General features: G+C 40.4%; 1 protein-coding gene across 3 annotated transcripts in view; it reads right to left on the minus strand.

The window, feature by feature from the left end:
- ZFP64 (ZFP64 zinc finger protein) overlaps positions 1 to 21,253 on the minus strand; it is a 73,488-nt gene that overhangs the window by 42,351 nt on the left and 9,884 nt on the right. For 2 of the 3 annotated variants that reach the window (XM_045528178.1, XM_045528179.1), the window contains exons 3-6: positions 15,238 to 15,399; positions 14,078 to 14,140; positions 11,480 to 11,731; positions 4,120 to 5,976 (exon numbers count right to left, since the gene is read on the minus strand). In XM_045528178.1, coding sequence (XP_045384134.1) covers positions 4,694 to 5,976; positions 11,480 to 11,731; positions 14,078 to 14,140; positions 15,238 to 15,399 — 1,760 coding nt within the window. In that variant the 3' untranslated portion in view covers positions 4,120 to 4,693. Of the gene's footprint in view, positions 1 to 4,119; positions 5,977 to 11,479; positions 11,732 to 14,077; positions 14,141 to 15,237; positions 15,400 to 21,253 lie in introns of those variants that run through there. The other variant, XM_045528180.1, reaches the window with a different exon arrangement.

Genomic DNA, 21,253 nt, shown 5'->3' on the forward strand with positions numbered 1-21,253 from the left:
AACGTGAAGGCCTAGGATGTTACTACTGTACATTACTGTAGACTTTATAAACACTGTACATTTAGGCTACACTTAATTTATTTAAACATTTCTTTATTCAATAATGAATTAACCTTAGCTAACTGTAACTTTTTTAGTTTGTAAACTTTTAGATTTTTTTGACCTTTTTAATTCTTTTCTAATAACACTTAGCTTAAAACACAAACATTGTACAATGTACAAAAACATTTTCTTTCTTTACATCATTTTATAAGCTTTTTTCCATTACAATTTTTTTTAACTTTTTAAACTTTTTTGTTATAAACTAAGACACAACACACATTAGCTTCAGCCCACACAGGGATCACTAAGATGCCACTACATGATGGGAATTTTTCAGCTCTGTTACAATCTTATGGGACCACCGTTGTGGTCTGTTGTTGACCGAAATGTTATTATGCAGTGCATGACTGTAATTGTAAAAATTCCTAATAAAATGTTAGGAAATGAAATCCAGCAGTGTACTGGAAGAATAATCCAACATGACCAAGAGTGTTTGTTCTGAAAGTGCAAGGCGATTCAATCCCAGGCTGTGTCCTACACTAATCCATTGTATCAACGGATTTAAGCGCAAAACCCAAACACAGCTAAAGATATTGAAAAGATGTTGGATAAAATTCAGCAACCCACCCTCATAAAAACTGTAAGGAAAAACTGGAGTAGAAGAAAATGACCTAAGTACTAGAAACACCATTATCCAAAGAAGTGGTATATATTAGATCAGGAAATTCTAAAGCCATTAAAGTTAAAATGAGGTACACAACAGGGATGCCAGCTGTACTGCCATTGTTTGGAGGTTTTGGCTAAAGCAATAGGACAAGAAAACAAAATAAGCTGTATAAATATTGTAAGGGAAGAGATAAAACAATTGGGAAATGAGATGACTGCATCATATAATCATCTTAAATCATATCTATCAGAGACTAAGAGTTTCTAATAAATGTTATTCATTACTGAGAAGTTTTGCTAAAGGAGTTCAATATAGACAAAATATACCTAAGTAGTATTTCTTTATGCTTGCAACAAATGGAAAAATATCTATGCACAATTATAACAAAATTATAGAATAATCAGGAAATATAGGCCCTATATAATAAAAATAGTCTGTACATCATTTTATTGAGTAGTATTTACAACAGAAGTTAAAGGTTTTTGGGTGGAAGATTTAACATTTTAAAAGTTATTCTTTTTATAAGTTATATAATATTGATGTAATTCCAATCAAAGTCCCCAAAAAGAATTTTTTCTTTTTGGTGGGGATGGATACTGGATAAAATAACAGTTCATTTGGAAAAATCAATATCTAAGAATTGCTAAGAAGATTTTAGAAAAAGAATAGTTAGAGGGAGGCTTTGTAAGTCTAAAAGAGTAAAGTTTACCTTAATGCTAACATAATCAAATATGAGATGTTGACAAACAAGAGAAGATAAAAATCAGTGAGACAAAATAGAGATTCAGAAGTAGATCCAAGTGTACTTTACATGAAAGTTGAAATTACAATTTCAGTTTTGAGAAAAATAATACTTTGGTTAACAAATGCTCCTGGTATAAGCGGGCAGCCAAACCTGTACATCATAAATATATAAACATGAATCTGGCTACAGTGAGGTGCTAAATAAAAACAAACAAGATAAAAATATTAAAGAAAAACCCAATTTAATCTCACGGGAAGGAAGACATTCTTAGAAAATAAAGGAGCCACAAATGAAGCAAAAGAAGAATCCAACTATATTAAAAAAAAGTCATTTTTATATGGTAAAAGCATCACAAGGAAAGTCTGAAGACAAATGATGGATGAGAATAAAACTCAGCAATATATATCAGATGTGAAGTTGATATTCCCAACTAACCAAGGAGAAGAACGAGGGGGGAGTCATATGTTCACAGAAGAGAGAAATGCAAATGACCAACAAGCCTATGCCCGAGAAGTCACAGAAAATGCAGATCAAAACACCAGCTAGGGAAATGCACAAAGACCAGAGAACCATTTTCACTCATCAAATTGACAAAACTTCAAAAGATTATTAATTCCTAGGATTGATGATAGTTGGGGCCACATCACAGATGAGATTACCATGGTGAAAATTAATCTGAATCTATACAAGTACAAACTATGGAAACTCAGGAAAACTCACTTTTGGGAATCTAACTTATAGGAGGGGGGGGAAAGCAACTGAATATGAGGAATTATGAAGGATATTTACTGCAGCAGTTTGTAATACCCCTGCAACCCCTGCCAACAACCTCAATAGCCATGAATAGGGAGATGGTTGACTGAAGCATGGCACAGTCATACCTTTGGCTTGAAAAAAAGCTCAGGATAGTTGTACTGATCCACAAGACTGTCAATAAATGGAATAATAAAAGCAAGTTGCAGATAAATGTACAGAGTGTGATATAATTACCATAAAAATAGGAAAACTTTTTCTATGTTATCCTTTGACCCTATGTTGGTAAGAACACAGAGAACTTAACTTTATTTACCTTGGGTGGGGAGAGAACAGGTAAGGGCTAGAGGGTGTTAGCTTAGTTTTTGTATAATTCTGTATATAATTTATTGCAAGGAACGAGTTTTGCTGTTGAAGTTTGTAAAAAAAAAAAAACCAAATATGTATATGTATGTGCATGTGTGTGTATGTATATGTGTGTGTGTATGTACATGCACACATGGAGGGCAGCTGGTAGGTAGAGATATAAGGATATAAAAAGAAATATGGAATGTAAAAAGAAAATAGTGTGATCAATTTAGCCTGAACTTTATAACTGGAGTAGAAAACACATATATATAAGCATAAAAAGATTGAAATGGAGTCCATCAAAATGGTTACAATGATTGCATAGTAAGATTATTAATAACTTCCATTTTTCTCAATAATATTCTACTTCTCATATTTTCTATCTTAAATATACATTATATTTATAATCAGGAAAAAAATCCTTTAAAGTTGAAAAAAGGGGCACTCTGGAGAAAAAGAAAGATGTAGAAAATAGGCTCATGACAGTAAGTTTCCCAGGTAAAACTCAATAGCTGAACAGTTTCCTAAAGAGCTGCAAGCAATAGGGCTAAAGTGATGAAATTATTAAAATCAATAACATTGTACACCGTAAGCCTTTTCTGTTTCTTACAAAACCATAAGTTAATAACTCATTATTACTATTGCTGATACAGAAAGGAAGAAATTCTGGCAAATAGAGCAGAGCAAGTAAACAGAATTGTGTTCAAACATTAAGGATCAAAGACAGGAAGGAGACGAAACCTAGCTCTAACTCTGTAGCTATTTCCTAAGGGAAGTGAACTTTGCATTCCCAACAGGGAAACCATCAAGGTTTCTAACAACACTATTTTGTCTTTCCCTAGCTTGTTAATACAAAAAAAAAAAGCATATCTTCATATAAAAGTAAGATGATCTGCATAATAATTTTGATTAAATAAGTTTATGTGTTAGGAAACATGGTGACAACTCAGGTAAAAATGTATCTAAGTATTCTTGTAACATTCTAAACATGCTTCCCTCACAGTAGTAACCTCCACTGCTTACCCATCCTTGCTGACACCAGAAATCAGAGATATTACAATCCTAGAGAATGACTTTAGGTAGAAACTTGGGTGAGTCTAGCTTGCTCTCTGGTGCCACCTACTGAGCAAGCAGCATTTTATTAAAAACAGAACACAACTTGAATTTGAATTTTCCTCTCCTCAAAAGCTCATGCTTTGGAAAAACCTGGGTGCTTTCCCAATTCACTCACCTGAACCCTGGACCCTGCAAAGATATCAACAACTAAAAAATAGTATCCTAGAAAATTCTGTCTTAACTGTTAGCAGGAACTTGCCTCATATTTGTACCTAAACAGAAATGTCAGGATTGTCAGTCTGAAGTTTCAAAATGAAAATAATAGTTGGATGGATCACTTTAGGTACCGCATATATTTAATTTAACTGTGAAGGAGGTAAGATATTTGTGTAATATTTATGAAAGGACTAAAAACCTTTGCTGCTTCAAGTTCTCTTTAATTATATAATGGTTTATACCCCCTCACCCCCAAATCATATCTTGACTCTAAAGAATCATTAACATTCAGTATATTTTAACCAGGTATTAATTTATTAAGGAACCATTACTTTTTTGCTCATTAGCACTAAACTTTTTTTTTTTTGGTCAAGTATCCATGTAACATTATGTAGAAAATGGTCGTTCATGCCTATAGATTTGTATCTACGTACTAAAACACAAATACCCCAACCTTTGGAGGGTATTTCAGAATGGGGCAAAACAGAGGCTGGGAAGTACCATGTACTACACAAATTTAATGAGATGGGGGAAAAAACCCTTTATTAGAGTTGGAAAATCAAGTTGGAAACAAATGTATTTACTACTTAATGCATTTAATTCCAGCCCTTCACTGGACTCATCTTGGTAACATTATTCTACAACAGTTATCACATCACGATTCAGAGTTGGTCTCAAGGTTGTTACAGTGTTAAAAAATTATAGTAAGCAGTATAAAATTACAATTTATTATGGGGGGGGAGATTCACAACAATCTTTAAAAACATTAAGAGCAAACCTCTTGCAGAATTCTAGTTAGGATTTCCTTTTTTTTTTTCTTTTCTTTCTTCTTTGTCCTTCCTTTCCCCCCTTCCCTTGTTTAAGTGCTAATCTGGGATGGAGTCAGCTGGACAGAGCAGGGCGGGGTGCGCCGCCCCTTGAATGATGGAGAACGTCTGCTTGGGTAGCTCTTGCTGGGAGGAAGAGGAGAATATAGGCGGCGCCGTGGTGGCCACTGCGATGTTCTGACCTCCATCGCTCACCACCGTCACTTCAGCCGTCCCCTCCTGAATCAAAGCGTTAAGGCCTTCGAAGTCAGTACAAGTAATACCCGAACTGGTGATAAAAGTCTGGTTGCCGGAGCCCTCCTGGGGGCCGCCCGGGGCCGTGGGGATCAGAGTCTGGTGCAGGGGGGCTCCATCTGCCTGGTCGTGAGTGGCCAGCAGCACGGCCGGCTGCGTCATCCCGCCTGCCTCGCTCGGACACGCCGAGGACTGAGCAGGGGCGATCAGACTGACCTGGCGCAAGATCTGCAGCCGGCTGTTCCCTGGGAGCTCCTCCGGGTTCCGGGCCACCAAAGCAGGTGGCACGATGTTCACCGCGGCCGCGGCAGCCTGGACAATGGTGTTTGTCTGGGGCACCTGATGCCCCACGATGATTTTGACCCTTCCCTCGCTGAACGGGGGCACTTGGCTGGGCTGGAGGGGCACCTGCAGGTGCCCCACGGTGAGCGGCGCAGCGGGCTGCTTGCTGGGGTCGATCTGAAACTGGAGGACGGTCACGTCCGAGTTCTTGCTCTCACTGTACTCACTGTGCTGCCTCTTATGGCTGCGGAGCGAATCCTCCCGCATGAACGAGGCATCACATATATCACAGTGAAAAGTCTTCTTGGCATCCAGTTTAGCTACCTGCCGGCTGCTCTGCCTGCTCGTGTCCTTTCTCTCCAGGGCCTCGGTCTTGACCATGTCCCCATGGAACTTCTTCATGTGCTTGCTCAGGTTGCTGGGCTGCTTGGTGTCAAAGCTGCAGTAGTTGCACTTGAAGGGGCGGTCGGTGCAGTGGATGCGCGCGTGGATGCGCAGGGCGGCCTTGCTGGAGCACGAGTAGCTGCACTCCGAGCACTTCTCAGGATGCTCGGACTGGTGCACGCGGCTGTGCTTCCGAAGAGTGGCTTTGCTGTCACCCAGGAAGTCGCAGTGCGGACACTTGAAGTTATTCCCGCTGTGCTTGATGCGGATGTGCGACTTGAGGTTCCCCTTCATGGTGCAGCGGACATTGCAGAACTCGCACTTGAAAGGCTTCTCCCCGGAGTGCACCCGCATGTGCCTTTTCAAGTCCGAGCTGATTTTGAACTTGGCGCTACAGAGCCAGCACTGGAAGGGGGCGTCCCCTGTCAACACAAGGTGAGTTTCAATAAGAACAGGCAGGCAACAACCACAGCGGATCCCCCCGAAGCACATACCAGAAAATCTCTTATATCAAGGCGGGCAGGTGGAGACCTTCTAACTGCAGCTCCTAGCAGCCCCTGGGAGGAGGCAGATAGGGGAAGGGCTTCTCTTCTTTCCCCAGACCTAAACCACCACCATCTTTATAAAACCCAGAAGAAAAATGGGAGATTGAAAAAAAGCTATTTAATTGTCCCAAATAAAATAAGATTTGTAAATATACTTGTTATAGTCTTTAAAACACTCAAGCTATGGTTCGTACCGTTAATGCACCCATGCTGCTAGTCAATGGTTCACCGTTGCATACTTTTGCATAATCCGTGGATTTTTGATTGCATTACATGTTGCAACAGATTCAACAACACATTTTCATATGGGGCAGCTCCATGCCGCACTTGTTGGAGTATTCTTTTTACAATGATTGAAACACCCGGCTTATACTTCATGCAGATTTTTATTAATAAAGATGTGTTTATTGCACAAAATTTATTTATCCCACATTGCCAGCTGTGCTCTTTACTTGTGAAGTTACAAAATCCAGCTGCTTGATTTTTTTTTTTAAAAAACTCATATTTGCTGAAAGATGAGCAGGGAGAGTGAAATTGCAAACATCTGAATGGATACAGTATTTCAATTTCTTTCCTCAATGTATGCCAAGTCCTAATTCTCTAAGGCAATGATAATCCAGGCAAATTGGATTTACCCCACTTCCCATTTCAATATCGTTTAAGCAAGTGAAATAACAGTAGCCAGTAGTCTTCGACTGCTTCCAGAATGGCAGGTGCTATGCTGAGTTCTCCACAGGAATGGTCTCATTTGATGCTGACAAGATCCCCCTGAGGTAGGAACTATTATTAATACCATTTTTATCACAATTGTACAGATGAGAAGGCTGAGGGCCAAACACTACAGAACTTGTTCAAGGTCACCCCTAGTAGTACGAGGCAGGGCTTGGATTCCAACCTAGGCTAACTCCAAAGCTGGTATTCTTAGGTGCTAGGTACATATAACTGATGTTTGTTTTCGTAGGCCATAAACTCAAAAAACTGGGATTGTCCTCCAGTTTGTTAGCATAGGGCCTACAATATCACCATGAGCTGCTTGATAAATGCAAGCAGACATGGCAAGGAGAGATTTAACAAGCTACTAGAAAACTGAGAAGCCTAAAACTAAACAATGCTTAGCCTGACTAAATACCACAAGATAATGCATACTAAACTAACAAGGAACAGTAAGCTACAGCCTATGGACCAAATCTTCCCCACAGCCTATTTTTGTAAATAAAGTTTTATTAGAACACAGCCACGCCCTTTTGTTCACATATGGTTACTTTCACTCTATAATGGCAGAATTGAGTAGTTGTGACAAAGAATGCATGGCCCACAAAGCTGAAAATATTTATAATCTGGCCTTTTTCAGAAAAAGTTCCTTTTTTCTGCTTCAGAATGTTGTTCTTAACCCTTTTTATGCCATCATCCCTTTTTGGTAGTCTAGTGAAGTCCATGGAATCCTTCTCAGATAATGTTTCAAATGTACAAAATAAGCTAAAATAAAAATGATAAGAATAGAAAAGAAACCAATTATATTGAAGTAGTTATTAAAAGAAAAAATTGTGATATGCCAATGCGTGTGTTTTACTAATGCATTAAATAACAAGACTTAGCGGCGGGTCTAGTAACTACAGTAATTTCTAAATAAAGAAAAGTGTAAAAGATATTTTGATCTATTGGCAACAGTTGTCATGAAAAGATTTGTGATTTCTACTGGTAACAAGTTCACATGTGCTGTTATCAGATTGGTTGCCTATTTTCATAATTGAAGGATAAGCCAAATTTCAGTACAGGTTAGTGAAAATGAAGATGTAATTTTCTTTTCTATCCAAGTTCATGGATCTTCCTCCCAAATTTTATTCATGGATTTCTGAGGGTAAGATGTCTGTGGACCCAGAGTAAGAAACACTTCTCCAGAACGTCCTACTAGGTTTACTAGTTATATCCTTGCCAAAATTACAGTGACAGTCTTCTTCTTCTTCTTCTTTTTTTTTAGCAATTTGCATAGCTGAAACCCAGAAAAACCAGAAAACCAAATCTCACAACTAAGTTGCAGAGTTTAACAACACTTTTTGACATGAAAGCAAAGGTTTTAAATCTCCTTGTAATTGTCTTTTTTTCCCCTTAACCATACATTTATTTCTTCAATGAGGCATATTTGTCCAACAGTCCCAGTAGCCTGTAAGCTCTTCAAAGCTACTGAATATGTTCATTCTTGCCCACTATCTGATGTCCACGATGTCTGGCATGTGATGAGGTTTAAAGAATGTTGAATGAATAAGTGACTGATATATTTTAGCTGACAGATCTTTCTTGAGTTTAGGTTGCTACTAAAACAACTGACGATGTAGTCCATCAAATCAACGCAGGGGTAAAAACGGAATCCTAATAATTTAAAATTTTACAAATGCCACAGATTTATAAAAGGGAAAATGAACATTCCATGGAGACAGTGCATAAATGGCACACATTGAAATTTTTAGAAAACACGCCTTTTCTAAATCAATTTGAAGATGTTACTATAAATGGTAAGTTCATCCTTGTAAATCAAAATGAACCACTTTCATCAGTGAATGCTTCAGCTTCTCTAAGTTAGGCCAGGGGAGATTTCTGAAGACAATCAGTTGGGTATCAATCATGCCAATATCTTAATTTGCTGTAGTAGATTCCAAACATGTTCCCCAATCTCCCCATCTCCCTGCCCTCCTGTAGCGTGGCCCTCTGCCATGTAATAATTCATGCTCTCCCAGCAGGGCAGGATGACCTCCTAGGACCCGCAACACATGGCTCAACCATGTCATTGGATATGGCCGATGGTATGTTAGGTAATTTGACTCGAGTACTGGCTTGAAATGGGCTTGTGTACTGGCGCTTGCTTGCCTGCAACTTGGTCATTGCCGTGAGAAGGTCAATCCTGGCCTAGCCTCCTGGCCCCGGGAGAAGGATGACAGATACATGGAGCAGAGCTGGATTCCACAGGCAAGGCCTGTGGACAGCCAGCCCATAGCCAGCAGATCCTCAGACTTAGCAGTGAGCCCAGTCAAGGTCAGCACAGTCACCTAGATGACACCCAGCTGATCCCCAACATGGGAACAGAAAAGGCATATTGTTGTATTATTATCTATTGAGGTTTGGTGGGTTTTTATGACGCTGCATCATTGTGACAACAGATAACTGATACAGATATTGGTATCTACAAGTGGGGTGCTGCCATAACAGAGAACCAAAATATATAGCACAGGTTTTGAGACTGGGTAGCAGGTGGAGGCTGGAGAAATGGCAATTCACACTAGAGAACGGCAAACATTTGGTAAAACTGTCAGCTGTGGTAGCTTAGAAGATAGAAAATACACACAATGAGTTTTGGACTTGAATAAAGAAATAAATTCTAGGCAGAACAGGGGAAGTGTTTTAGAAGCTTCATTTGACAAGGTGCTACAAGAAAGAGACAAACAAAACAGAACTAGTCATTTCCTAAGCAAAATTTAGAGGGAATATGTAAAGTCAAAGATTTGCTGGATGTAGCTTCTTGTCTGCAGCCAGCATCTCTAGCTAGATTTTTAAAGTCAGAAAAAAGCCTGGGGATGAAGATCGTATCCAAGGAACCGACCTCAGAGAAAAGATCAAATGAGAACTAAGGGGTCTGAATATAAGGCTCTTTGTTAAAATCTCCAAAAGAACTAAGTTGGTGCCAAGTATGTTCTCGAAGCTGGACAAAAGGACTCCTAACACCCCTAGAAGGTTATATGCGGAAAGTGCCTATAATTGAGTTTAGGCAAGATTCTAAAAGAATTGTGGGTGTGGCCTGTGGCACATGGATACATAGGAAACTCACAATGTTTTTAAGACAGCTCTACCACCAAAACTGTCACCAGCCTGGACTAAAACAAAATGTAAGAAGACCTCCCTCCAGCTTTTGATAGGCAGGAAATAGGGTAAGAAAGTTTTTCAAAGGTACCTTTTCAATCCTTTTCAGAAGTGGCTTGGGAAGGTGATGGAAAGGATGTTCCAGCAGGCAGAGGCAGGAACCAAAGAGCTGACCCAAGGCCTACTCAAGAAACAGTCCCTGTCCCCTGAGTGAGAGGGACCTGAGAACCTTTGCCCAGAAGGGTTTCAAACATGCTATTGGCCAGTGACTGCCAAATGCCTCCCATTCTTGCCCTTTCAAATATTAATAGAATTATTGTAATTATCTTGGCTTGGTTTTACTACTATAGATTGCGTGTATAGTGACAGACAACTTGTCTTTTACTCCCATGTCTCTAGATGAAGAAGAGCCATACCCGGTCCTGATGGAGATCACGTGATCCTGGTCTTTAAGCCCGATCCTATGATTGGATGACTTGAGGGGCTCTCGGGAGGGTGTGAGTGCATTTTGCATGTCAGAGACATGTGAACAATGGTGGGGATAAAGGTGGACTGCAGTTGTTTGCAAAAATGGTCCCAATTCTTCACCTCTCTCTATATCCCTGACCTTTGCCATGTGACCTTGTGGTGGCCTCTCACTGTGGGTGAGCTCAGTCCCCCTATTCCTGACACCAAGCCCAATCGTGTGACTTGCTGTAGCCAATGTGATCTTTGCAGACCTAAAAAGCAGAGACTTGAAATGGACTGACGCATTGGAGCTGGCTTGCTTGCACCTCTGCCACCTTCATGAGCAGGACAAGCTGGGGTTAGTCAATGGTCCCAGGAGGAGGATGAGAGATGCACAGAGCAGAGCCAGGCTGCCCCAGCCAAGGCCAGTGGACAGCCGGCTAGCCCACAGCCAGCAGATCCCCAGGCTGGGTCGGCAGACATCCAGCCTCCCCAACACACGTGATTAAGCCATGCCAAGATCGACAGCGTTGTCTAGATAACTCTCTGCTGACCCAAAGTATGTGAGCAACATATGTTTATTATATGTCACTGAGATTTTGTGGATACTGTTATGCAGCATCATTGTATCAATAGCTAACTCAAACACAGGCCAAAAGGAAAACATATATAATTTGTTCAGTTACCTATTCTGTTTATTTTGCTATGTTTCTTGGTCCAGCTGTTACATGCTGAACTAATCAGAGTATAGGTTAAAAATTATTGAAATGCCTAACCATAATGCAGAAATTTATCAAAGATGCATTGCTTATGTATTTCATTTAGTGTACCTCCTCAATTATATGCTTTACTAGTGAATATGTTATAGCTATAAAATTATATAAAAAGCATATATAAAATTCTAAACTTGATGTTTTTCCCCTGTTTTACTGAGAAAGGCTCTTCTGGGCAGATGTAAAGCAAAACTGCAAACAATGGGAAAACCAACTCATTTTCTTACATTGTGACTAAATCCTTCAAGGTGCTTATGATTTAAGCCAGAGGACGTCAGGAGCACTGCGGGTGAGCAAGAGGCAGGACTCACCCGTGTGGGAGCGCAGGTGCACGGTGAGCTGGCTGGAGTTGCGGCTGGCGTAGGGGCAGATCTGGCACTTGAAGGGCCGCTCGTCAGAGTGTATCCGCAGGTGCTTGTTGAGGCTGCTGCTGTCTGCCGCGGCGTAGTCACATGTCTTACACTTGTAGGGCTTCACGCCTGTGTGGCACCGCATGTGGGTCTTCAGCTTGTCCTTCCGGCTAAAGCACTTGCCACAGACTTCACACTTGTGGGGTTTGTCTCCTTCACACACACACACAGATGGCAGCAGGAAATGAGATTCAAAAAGAAAAAGGCTTATTTCCTACCACCTTAAGAAAAAAAATAACATGTGACTATCAAAAAATATTCAGAAAACCCCAAAACTTGGGTGGGTGATTGGCAAAGAGCTAACATCTTGGGAAAGGGGGAGTTTCTTCTTCTTTTTTCCTTATTGGTATTTTCTAATTTTTGTTACAATGAATATGAATTCCTTGTTAATTAAAAATCAAAGGCAACTAAAATAAAAATTTAAAGTACAGCTAAGTAAAATAAGAAACTGTCAATTGTCTCTTATATTCATTCTCTTCTTTTTCCTTTCCACAAGAGACACACTGTAAAATTTAGAACTTTAAAGTTTTAGCAGCATTCATGGCTAACCAGTCAAAGACTGTATTTCTCAGCCTCTCTTGCAGCTAGGTGTGATTCTGTTACTAAGTTTTCATCAATGCAGTGGCAGAGAAAGTAAAAGTGTGTCCCTTCTATCGGAGGAAATGGCTAGCCTTTTACTTTTTCTCTTTTCTCTCTTCATCCCAGCTGCAACCAAGACATGAGTCAGCTGGTGAGGGCAGGTTAGTGAGCAGGTGAAAAGAGCACACCTGCAGATGGTCAGGTAAAGTGATGTAACGAGGTAGGAAGAACTTAAGTTCCTGGATGTAACGAGGTAGGAAGAACTTAAGTTCCTGGATGATCTCCTGACACAGAGCTGCCCACTTGCCCTAGACTATGTTCTTACCTCTGTGCAGTTGCATGAGAGAGACACCAACCCCTGTCTTGTTTGAACTGGTGTTTGGGTTTCCTTGTTACAGCAGCTTAACCTGAACTTCACTAATACATATGTCAGTGTGCCACCTGTGAACAACTGCTAACTTTTAAAAATAATAATTATTTTTTAAGAGACAGAGGTCTTGCTATAGCACCCAGGCTGAACTCAAACTCCTGGCCTCAAGTGATCCTCCCACCTCGGCTTCCGGAGTAGCTGGGACTACAGGTACATGCCCCAGTGCCTGGCTACTGCTAACTTCTCAATGTATATTTCTCCAACAATAATTTCTCAGCATTGTCAGCTGCTCAATAGTGAGGGACCCCGATAGTTTCTGTAAAAAGCCCTTTTGCTGTTGCTGCTCCAAACCCTAGGGGTGATTAAGCACACCCTCCTCTCTGAAAGTAACTAAGGTAATGACACCTCCTTGTCAACCCTTGGACTCGAAGATGTTGATGGAGATGCTTTGGTTATGCAGAAACTATCCTATAAATGCAAGCTTGGCTGTGTGTCAAAGATACTTTCTGAAGACTTGCAGAAATAGACTTATACTTTGATAAGTATAAGTCATCATTAATAGTTACAGTACTTTACTCTTTCAATGATAATTACGCTACGCTTGATGGATGGAACCTCAACATATGAAACCCATATACAGAGTTGCACTGCTTGGTACATTAAAATGCTTACCAATACTTGAAACTTAATTTGGATGATTAGAATAAATCCAAATGACATGACACCATGAGGCTGATTAGATATGATGGTGACCTCAATGCAATAAGGCCGAGGAATATAAAAAATAATTGTTGCCTATTTCATCTTCCAAAGGCTGAGGTGAAATAGCAGACTTTGGGAAATCAGAGAGGTCAAAGTCAAATTTCACTGTAGCTGCTATACACTTATACTTTTTGAATTTATATACATTTGCATCATTTGAATATGGGCATCTAATATTTTGTTAAATATAGTCTAAAAGCAACTCCTTTCCCATGCAGAAAATCTGGCAAAGATAAAAATAATATATTAAATAAAATTAAAATCACCAGAAATAATCACTTTTTTCCATACATTGATTTTTCTCTTTTTTACAAAAGTATTTGTTAAATCCTCCTTTGTAAATTACAAAAAGGACACACACTCACTGTATCTAATGATAAAATGTGAAAATACATAAAAGATTTTATTCTTTCCCCTTATTCCTCTCTTTCCTAATCATTACACACAAACACACACACTTATAGGATCATCTCCTCAACATGAGAAGAATATGTACATTCAAATTTTAATGAATTTTGGCAGGTTAGTTTTCACAATGGCTGCAGCAGTTCACATTCCCACTAGCTAAGTTTGCTCACATCCTCTCCAGCACTGTATTTTATTGCTTTAAACATTTTCTGCCAAAATCATATGGAAAAACAGCATCTTATTTTTATTTAATTTGGATTTGTATTCCTGTGACAACTAGTGAGGTTTTGAGTCATATTACATGTCAGACTTATTTGGATCCCCAGCTTCTAGCACATGGCAGGTGTTTGGGGCACACATGCTAAAGAAATTTTACTTACCTGTGTGAATTTTTAAATGACGTTCCATGTCCTTCATGCCATAGGCAGTCTTGAACTGGCAACCTATAAAAAACAAGGAAAGATTAATTACAAAGGGGAATGTTGTAATTTTAGAGTGGAGAAACTTCCTTAACCAAGGGACGAACGTTAACACCACAGTCATGGGACCAATAGATCTCACCTACCTCCCTTATACTATGCATCAAGAAGGGCACAACGTCATTTTTGTGTTTCCTGCAAAACTGCGTAACCTGAATCTAATATTGAGGAAACAGCAGACAAACCCAAACTGAGGCCCACTTTGCAAAATAACTGGCCTATACTTTTCAAAAATGTCAAGCTCAAGGAAGACAAAAGCTTAACTGTTCCTGATGAAAGGAAACTAAAGACAAATAAAATCTAAATGCAAATAGTGAGCACAGGTTGAAGCCTGGACTGGGAGAAAAGTGTTTTTCTTTTGATAGAGAGGACATTTGTGGACAATCGGTGAAGTCAAACTAAGGTGAGTAGATTTGGTAATAGTATGTATACATGTTAATTTCTTGATTTTGATGAACGTCCTATAGTTATATAAAAGAATGTCCTTGTTTCCAGGAAATACACACTGAGGTATTTGGAGGTAAGAAGACATCATGTCTGCAACTTGCTCTTAAATTGTTTGGGGAAAAAAAAAAAAAATATATATATATATATATATATACATATATAGAAAGAACGATGAAGCAAATATGGTAAAATGCTAACATTTGGGGAATCTAGATGAAGGTATACAGGAATTTTTTATATAATTTTTGTAACTTCTCTGTAAGTTTGAAATTATTTCCAAATAAAAAGTTAAAAAAAAAGTAAGGGAAGAAAAATCTTACTGTATGTTTTCCCAAACTATAGCACAGGCAGAAAAATTTATAGCAATCTCAAGTTTTCATGAGTTCCATTTCCATGGCCATAAAAGTCTAAGAGCCCACGTGCACCATGACCACGGACAGCAAGAGAAAAGCTGTATGCACCGGTGCAAATGCTGTGGGGTTCTAATTTTTATGCCAGGCAGTTTGGGACACATCCGTGTCCATTTGTCAGGAATTCATAAGTGAGAGCCCTGGAACCTGAACAGGCGTAAATGTCCCACCCTCTACATAAGTAGGACACAATACTGCCTTTACCCGGATAGCAACAGTTAAGCCTCTTCTGAGCAGGTGGGGTCGCAGGCTTTTTGGTACGTGACTTGGCAGGGAGCGAGATGACTGTGGCTGTCTGGTTTTCGTTACTTTCCGTGGGCAGGTAAGTTTGATAGCCATGTTCAAAAACGAATTCAGGAGCTGAAACTAAAAGATATAGTAATTATTAATTTTCATGATAGGAATACCCAAAAGCTATTCACTTTGCCTACCTTCCTTTGTAGAAAATGAACATGCCAGACTGTTTTCCACATCTCCTTTGCTGCTTAAGTGTGACCATGGGACCCACTTCTAGCCAATGAGACACTAGAGAGCATCTGCTGGGGGACTTTGGTAGATTTTCCTAATTTTTTTGAAAATAAAAAAAAAAAAAGAGGGGCCAGAAAGAGAAGCAGTTGAGGAAAGCTCATTTTTGCTGCCCTGTTGCCCCACTTCCTGTGTTTGGACATGCTGGAGTGATGATGTGATGCCTAGATCTGTGGCAGCCATTCTGTAACCATAAGGGGAAAGCATGAGAATGAGATGTTGAGCCATAGCTCTAAAACCACCCAAATCTAGACTTCTTAAGTGAAGAAGAAATGTCCGTATAATTTATGCCAGGTAAGTTTTCTGTTAACTGCAGCCAAATGAATTAGGCACTTTCATAAATGATATCATAAAATCCTAATAAACCACCAGAAAGGAACTAATATAAGGAATTGTAGGCAAAACTAGTTTAATTAGCATTCTTCTCAGCATAAGTATTCCTAAAGAAAAAAAAATTATTGTAAATTCTTGTACTGTCACTGAAGTTTTGAGGCAAAAAGAAAAAAAAAAAAATAGCAAAAGAGAGACCAGATACGAAATATTGTAAAGATAAGGTAGGCAGTCTTGAATTTCTTTTTTTTTTTTTTAATTATGAAAAATTTTGTGGCTATTTTGTTAACTGAGCTTATGGTTTGGGGCTTGGAAATACTTTCTTTTTTAAAATGTAATTTGTCTTGAAGATTTGGCTTCAAATGAGGAGTACATAGAACTAATGGGGTTTGTTCACTGGGTGAACTTGGGCTGAGAGGTCTTGATGATGATTCTGAGATGCTGTCATGTTCTGTTTCCCAAACTTCAGTCACTGAGGCACCACCTTTGACATTTTTGCCATCTATTTACAGAATGTATTTACTTAAATCAACATAGGTCTAATGTCACTACTTATTTTAGCTTTGTGCAAAGCAAAAATATTCATGCCACAGGTTTGAGGTACTATAGTTTTCTTAAAACAAATATCGTATTTCTTTGAATCTAGGATGCTACAGATTGTGAGATGCATCATAATTTTATATATGATAAAAAATGTTGCCAATTAAACACATTATGATATAACGTTTCCATATTCTTTAGATAGTTTATATTTATTCTATGAGCTCTTTTAGGCTTCTCTGGACATTTGACAGGAAATCCAGGTTTCTGATCTGCATCTCTTTGGCATCTTTGGCAGTGACAGTATCACTCTAATGTCTGTCAAACAACAGTGGGTTCTATCAGCACGGAAACCCATGGTTTCCAACTTTCTCAATGGAAATGTGTCTAGGGAAGTTAAGTGACTTTTGTTCAGCCCAAAGATTCTGACAAACTAATGTTCCCTGCCTTCATGCCACGTCTCTCTGATGCACGAATCAGCCACACCTGCCTCTTGTTGAAATATTTTCATCTACTCCATGGGGTTTGGCTACTGCTCCTGCTTTCGCTTGCCCTGCTTGGTTCCCGAGTGTGGTCCCCAGCCGGCAGCACTAGAGCTGCCTGGGAACCTGTTACAAGGGCAAATTTTCGGGCTCCACCTAGACCTACTGAATCAGACACTCTGGGGGCGCACCCAGCAATCTGCGTTCTAAAAGCCCTCCAGGTACATCTGATACACGCTCAGGTTTGAGAACCACTAGCATAGACCATCCTTTTCCACGCATCTCAGCAGTAAAACTTAACCCCGCTTTGTCTAAACGAGGGAATCCACCTTTGTTGGTTGTTGCTTTGCAAGAACATAGAACTGCAGTCATTGCTTCAATGATAAATACTTGCTTCATTAATAGCAAAATGATTCTCTGTTATTGTTTCCAGGCATTTATGGGTAAACAGTTACTTTTTATCTTCAAACTGAGAGCTGGGCATACTGCAAGTGCTTGATAGTTTTCACCTGAAGTTACAGTAATTCTACACAATAATAGATTATTATTCATTTGTCTGTGTTCAGCTTTGGCATAAAGAGTAGCATTGGCCTTGGGGAATCTCTGAGCACCCAAGTGGAACTGAAGGCAGCAGGGACAACCCCAAACACCCCAGATCTGCTGAGATGGGACTACTCATAGCCTTGGGGGAAGTGCTTCTAGCAAAGGCACGACTTTCCCCCACATAAGAATATTCTAGCCTCTCTTTTCACAGAAGATGTGGCAAAGGCCACTGCTTTACGTGGGGGTCTCATTTCTAACTTTTTGCAAGTGCTCAGCACCTCAATCCCTACCCTGGCGTGGCCACTGAAATCCAGTCCCCTATTTAGTGAGATCGGATTCGGCCACCAGTGCCCCCAGCAGCTGACAGCCCCACATCTGCTGCCATTTCAGTTTCGGTTTTTGCCTCTTGGGGATTTCCCTTGCTTGCTTGTGTGCGTCTGAGAGACTGTTTCTTGTATTTAGTCCTGCTTTGTGTTAATAGTAGGGGCATAGCTAGTTATTCAGTCATGATGTTGCTTAAAATATTTTATTGTGGCCGGGCACGGTGGCTCATACCTGTAATCCTAGCACTCTGGGAGGCCGAGGTGGGAGGGTTGCTTGAGCTCAGGAGTTCAAAAAACCAGCCTGAGCAAGAGCGAGACCCTGCCTCTACTAACAATAGTCAGAAATTAGCCAGACAACTAAAAATATACAGGAAAAATTAGCCAGGCACAGTGGCACACCCCTATAGTCCCAGCTATCCAGGAGGCTGAGGCAGGAGGATCGCCTGAGCTCAGGAGTTTGAGGTTGCTGTGAGCTAGGCTGATGCCATGGCACTCTAGCCCAGGCAACAGAGCGAGAATGTCCCCCCCCCCCAAAAAAAAAAAAGAAAGAAAGAAAATGTTTCATTGTTAGACAAATTTCATAGAGAACCAAAACTGTTTTCTCTGAAGTTTGTCCCCATTGGTGTTTTGTACCCACGGGGCTCACATAAACCAACTGTAGCTCCTCTTCTACAAAACTGTCTTTCAAATCTCTAAAGACAGCTTTCATATCTCCCAGTCCAATCTGCTTCCCCCTTTTCTTCTTCAATGTAAAAACTCCATTAAAAAATCCTGTTCGCTTTTTAATTATAATTTTATTAATTTTGCAAAATAAAATGAACCACGAATTGTAGAAAATCTGTGAAGTGTAGAAAAGTATACAGAAGAAAAGCAAAACTGCCCAATGCTGTCATAACATGGTAACATACATCCTTATGTTACATGCTTAGCATATATGGCGCTTTTTCTCCAAAGCATCTATCTCCACTACAATTAAATACTTATTTGAGGAGATAGTTAATGACTGTCCTGTCTTCTATTTGGTGGGATGAGCCATACGAGGACAGACCCTGGTCTCTCTCCATCTCTGTCCCCCAGCACCTGACACAGACCCTGGTGATGGGCTGGGACTAAAAGAACATTCATTGAATTAAAGATTGATTAAATGGATAACACTTTTTATATACAGATTTTAAAGTATACAGCTGGGATCATGGCTTAAATTGTTTCATAGTGTCCTTTTGTTTATTAAACAATTAAACAATTTTGCCACATTAAAGCATTCCACCATGTTATCACTCATCCAAAACATGGCTTCTAAGGGCCACATGATATTCCACCATGTTGGTTGTTTCGCAGTTTAATTAACCATTCCCTTTTCTTGGATACTGAGGAGGCTTCTAGGTATTTACTTTTATGAATAACATCTATCGAGAATTTTTAACTTATCCCTAGTTTCCCTGAATACATTCCTTTAAGTTGAAGAACTGGGTCAATATGGTATGGATGTTTTATTGCTTGGTGATACATAATTATAAGAGCCTTTCAGAAAATTGAAATCACCTGCATTCTCTCCTTACCTTGACTATCGCAGAGACCACTTCACAGGACAAAGTGATGCCATTTTAGTTTAAATTGCATTTCTTTTATATGTAATTAATGAGGATAAAAACCCCACTTCAACATTTGTTTTCCACTGATATACCTTCTTTAGCCTGTTTATGATATTAGTTCATTTTTTTTCTATTGGAATTTTCACTTTTTTCTCATTAATTTGTATTTTTTTTTTCACAGATCAACGATACAGTCATATATTCAAATCTCTTGATCTTTTTCTGTTGTTTCTTCCAACGTTGTTCACACTTAGGATGCACATTTAGGGTTCTTGATCTTCAGGCGGGCAAACTCAGAATCCACTGAGAAAAGCTCCACCTCTTTCTCCTCTTACGCTGTTCCCAAAGGGCTTGTACACTTTGTAGTGTCCATCTGCCCAGTCACAATCTGCCCAACTGTCCCCCTGTCCCAAGGCTGAGCCTCCCCTGCCGGGTTGGTCCAGGTTGGTCTCTGCCATCGCTGATTGGTCCAACGGCAGACACACCTGACAGCAGCTGGGCCAATCAGACTCTCTTGCCGGGAATAAGGACCCGGGACTAGGATAGTCCGGTTCGCTGTGGACTTTCATTCTGAGCAAAGAAGACATAAGCCTCGGGCACAGTAGCGCGGGCAGCAGTGCTTTTCCGACTGTAATGTGCACACAGACCATCTCGGGATCCCACTAAAATGCGGATTCCAATTCAGTAGCTCTGGGTGTGGCCGACACTCCGCCTTCCCGACAAGCTCCCTGGCCGTGGCCATGGTCCTCACACCACCCTTTGAGCTGTGCGGGTGTTTAGGAAACCCTAAAATATTTCTACTTTCTGGTTCAATCCCTTTCTGAGATCCAGCTGCATGCCTGCCCTCAAGTCTCTATTTCCTGCATCCTTCTAAATAAAGTCTCCCCTCTGGCTTAACTCACAGCCGAAGTGGGGGTTTGTTCTAGGCAAACAGTCCGAAGCAACAGAAAATTAATCTACACTATACAGGGAAGTCACCGAACAGGAAAAATAAAAAACCAGGAGTGGAGCAGAGCTTCCTTCCACATCCCACCCTTCCGTCCCACTCCCGTGTTCAGTTCCCTTATTCCTCAGATCTGTTGAGCAGTCCACTGAGTGGGGCAGTGCAGGAGTGTGGCCCTGCAGAGGAGCCCTTGGGGCTGGATTCACTGCTGGGCCCCTTGCTGGCCCAGCCACCTCCACTACAGTGCAACTGGGCATAGGCATGTGTCCCCAACTTCGGCCAACGGGATCTGGGATTTCTGGATTTTATCAGGAAGGATTTCCTTCCTGATAAAGTTGCTCCTTTCCCTGTCTGTGGGTGTGGCTAAAAGATTTGGTGCCTAAAGCAGTGGCAGCCATCTTGTGGCCATGAGGAGCAAGGACAAAGGATAAATGCCCACCACTGAGGACAGCAAGATGAGGCAAAGAAACCGCTACTTGGGATCTATCTGCCTTGCCTGTTCTTCTGGCTGTGAGAGACAACAAACGTCGTAACTGCTCAGTCCACTTTTGGTTGGGTGTTAAGAGCAACGGAAATCCTCTGAACTGACCCAACCACTCATTGGCTGGTTCAGATTCCCGAGACTCCGCTCAGGCCCACTAAAATATTATCCCCAGGAGGAGGAATCTGGGTATCTGCATTGTTCTCCAAAGCTTCAGGTGGTTCTTATGCACAGGCAAGTTTGAGAAATGTGGCACTAGGACTTCACTCAGGGGCTGTGGGTATACTAGTTAAGAGCAGTTTCTGCAGGCAGAGAGCCTGGGTTCGAGACCCCCAGTTCCGCCACTTTCTGTTTCTATCATCTTGGACAAGTTACTTAACCCCTCTGTGCCCCAGTTTCATTATTGGTAAAATGAGGATAATAGTTATGAGTAACTAACTTTTGGTTGTGAAAAACTACTT

Source organism: Lemur catta, chromosome 17 (assembly GCF_020740605.2).
Source record: "Lemur catta isolate mLemCat1 chromosome 17, mLemCat1.pri, whole genome shotgun sequence".
NCBI classification, from domain to species: domain Eukaryota; kingdom Metazoa; phylum Chordata; class Mammalia; order Primates; family Lemuridae; genus Lemur; species Lemur catta.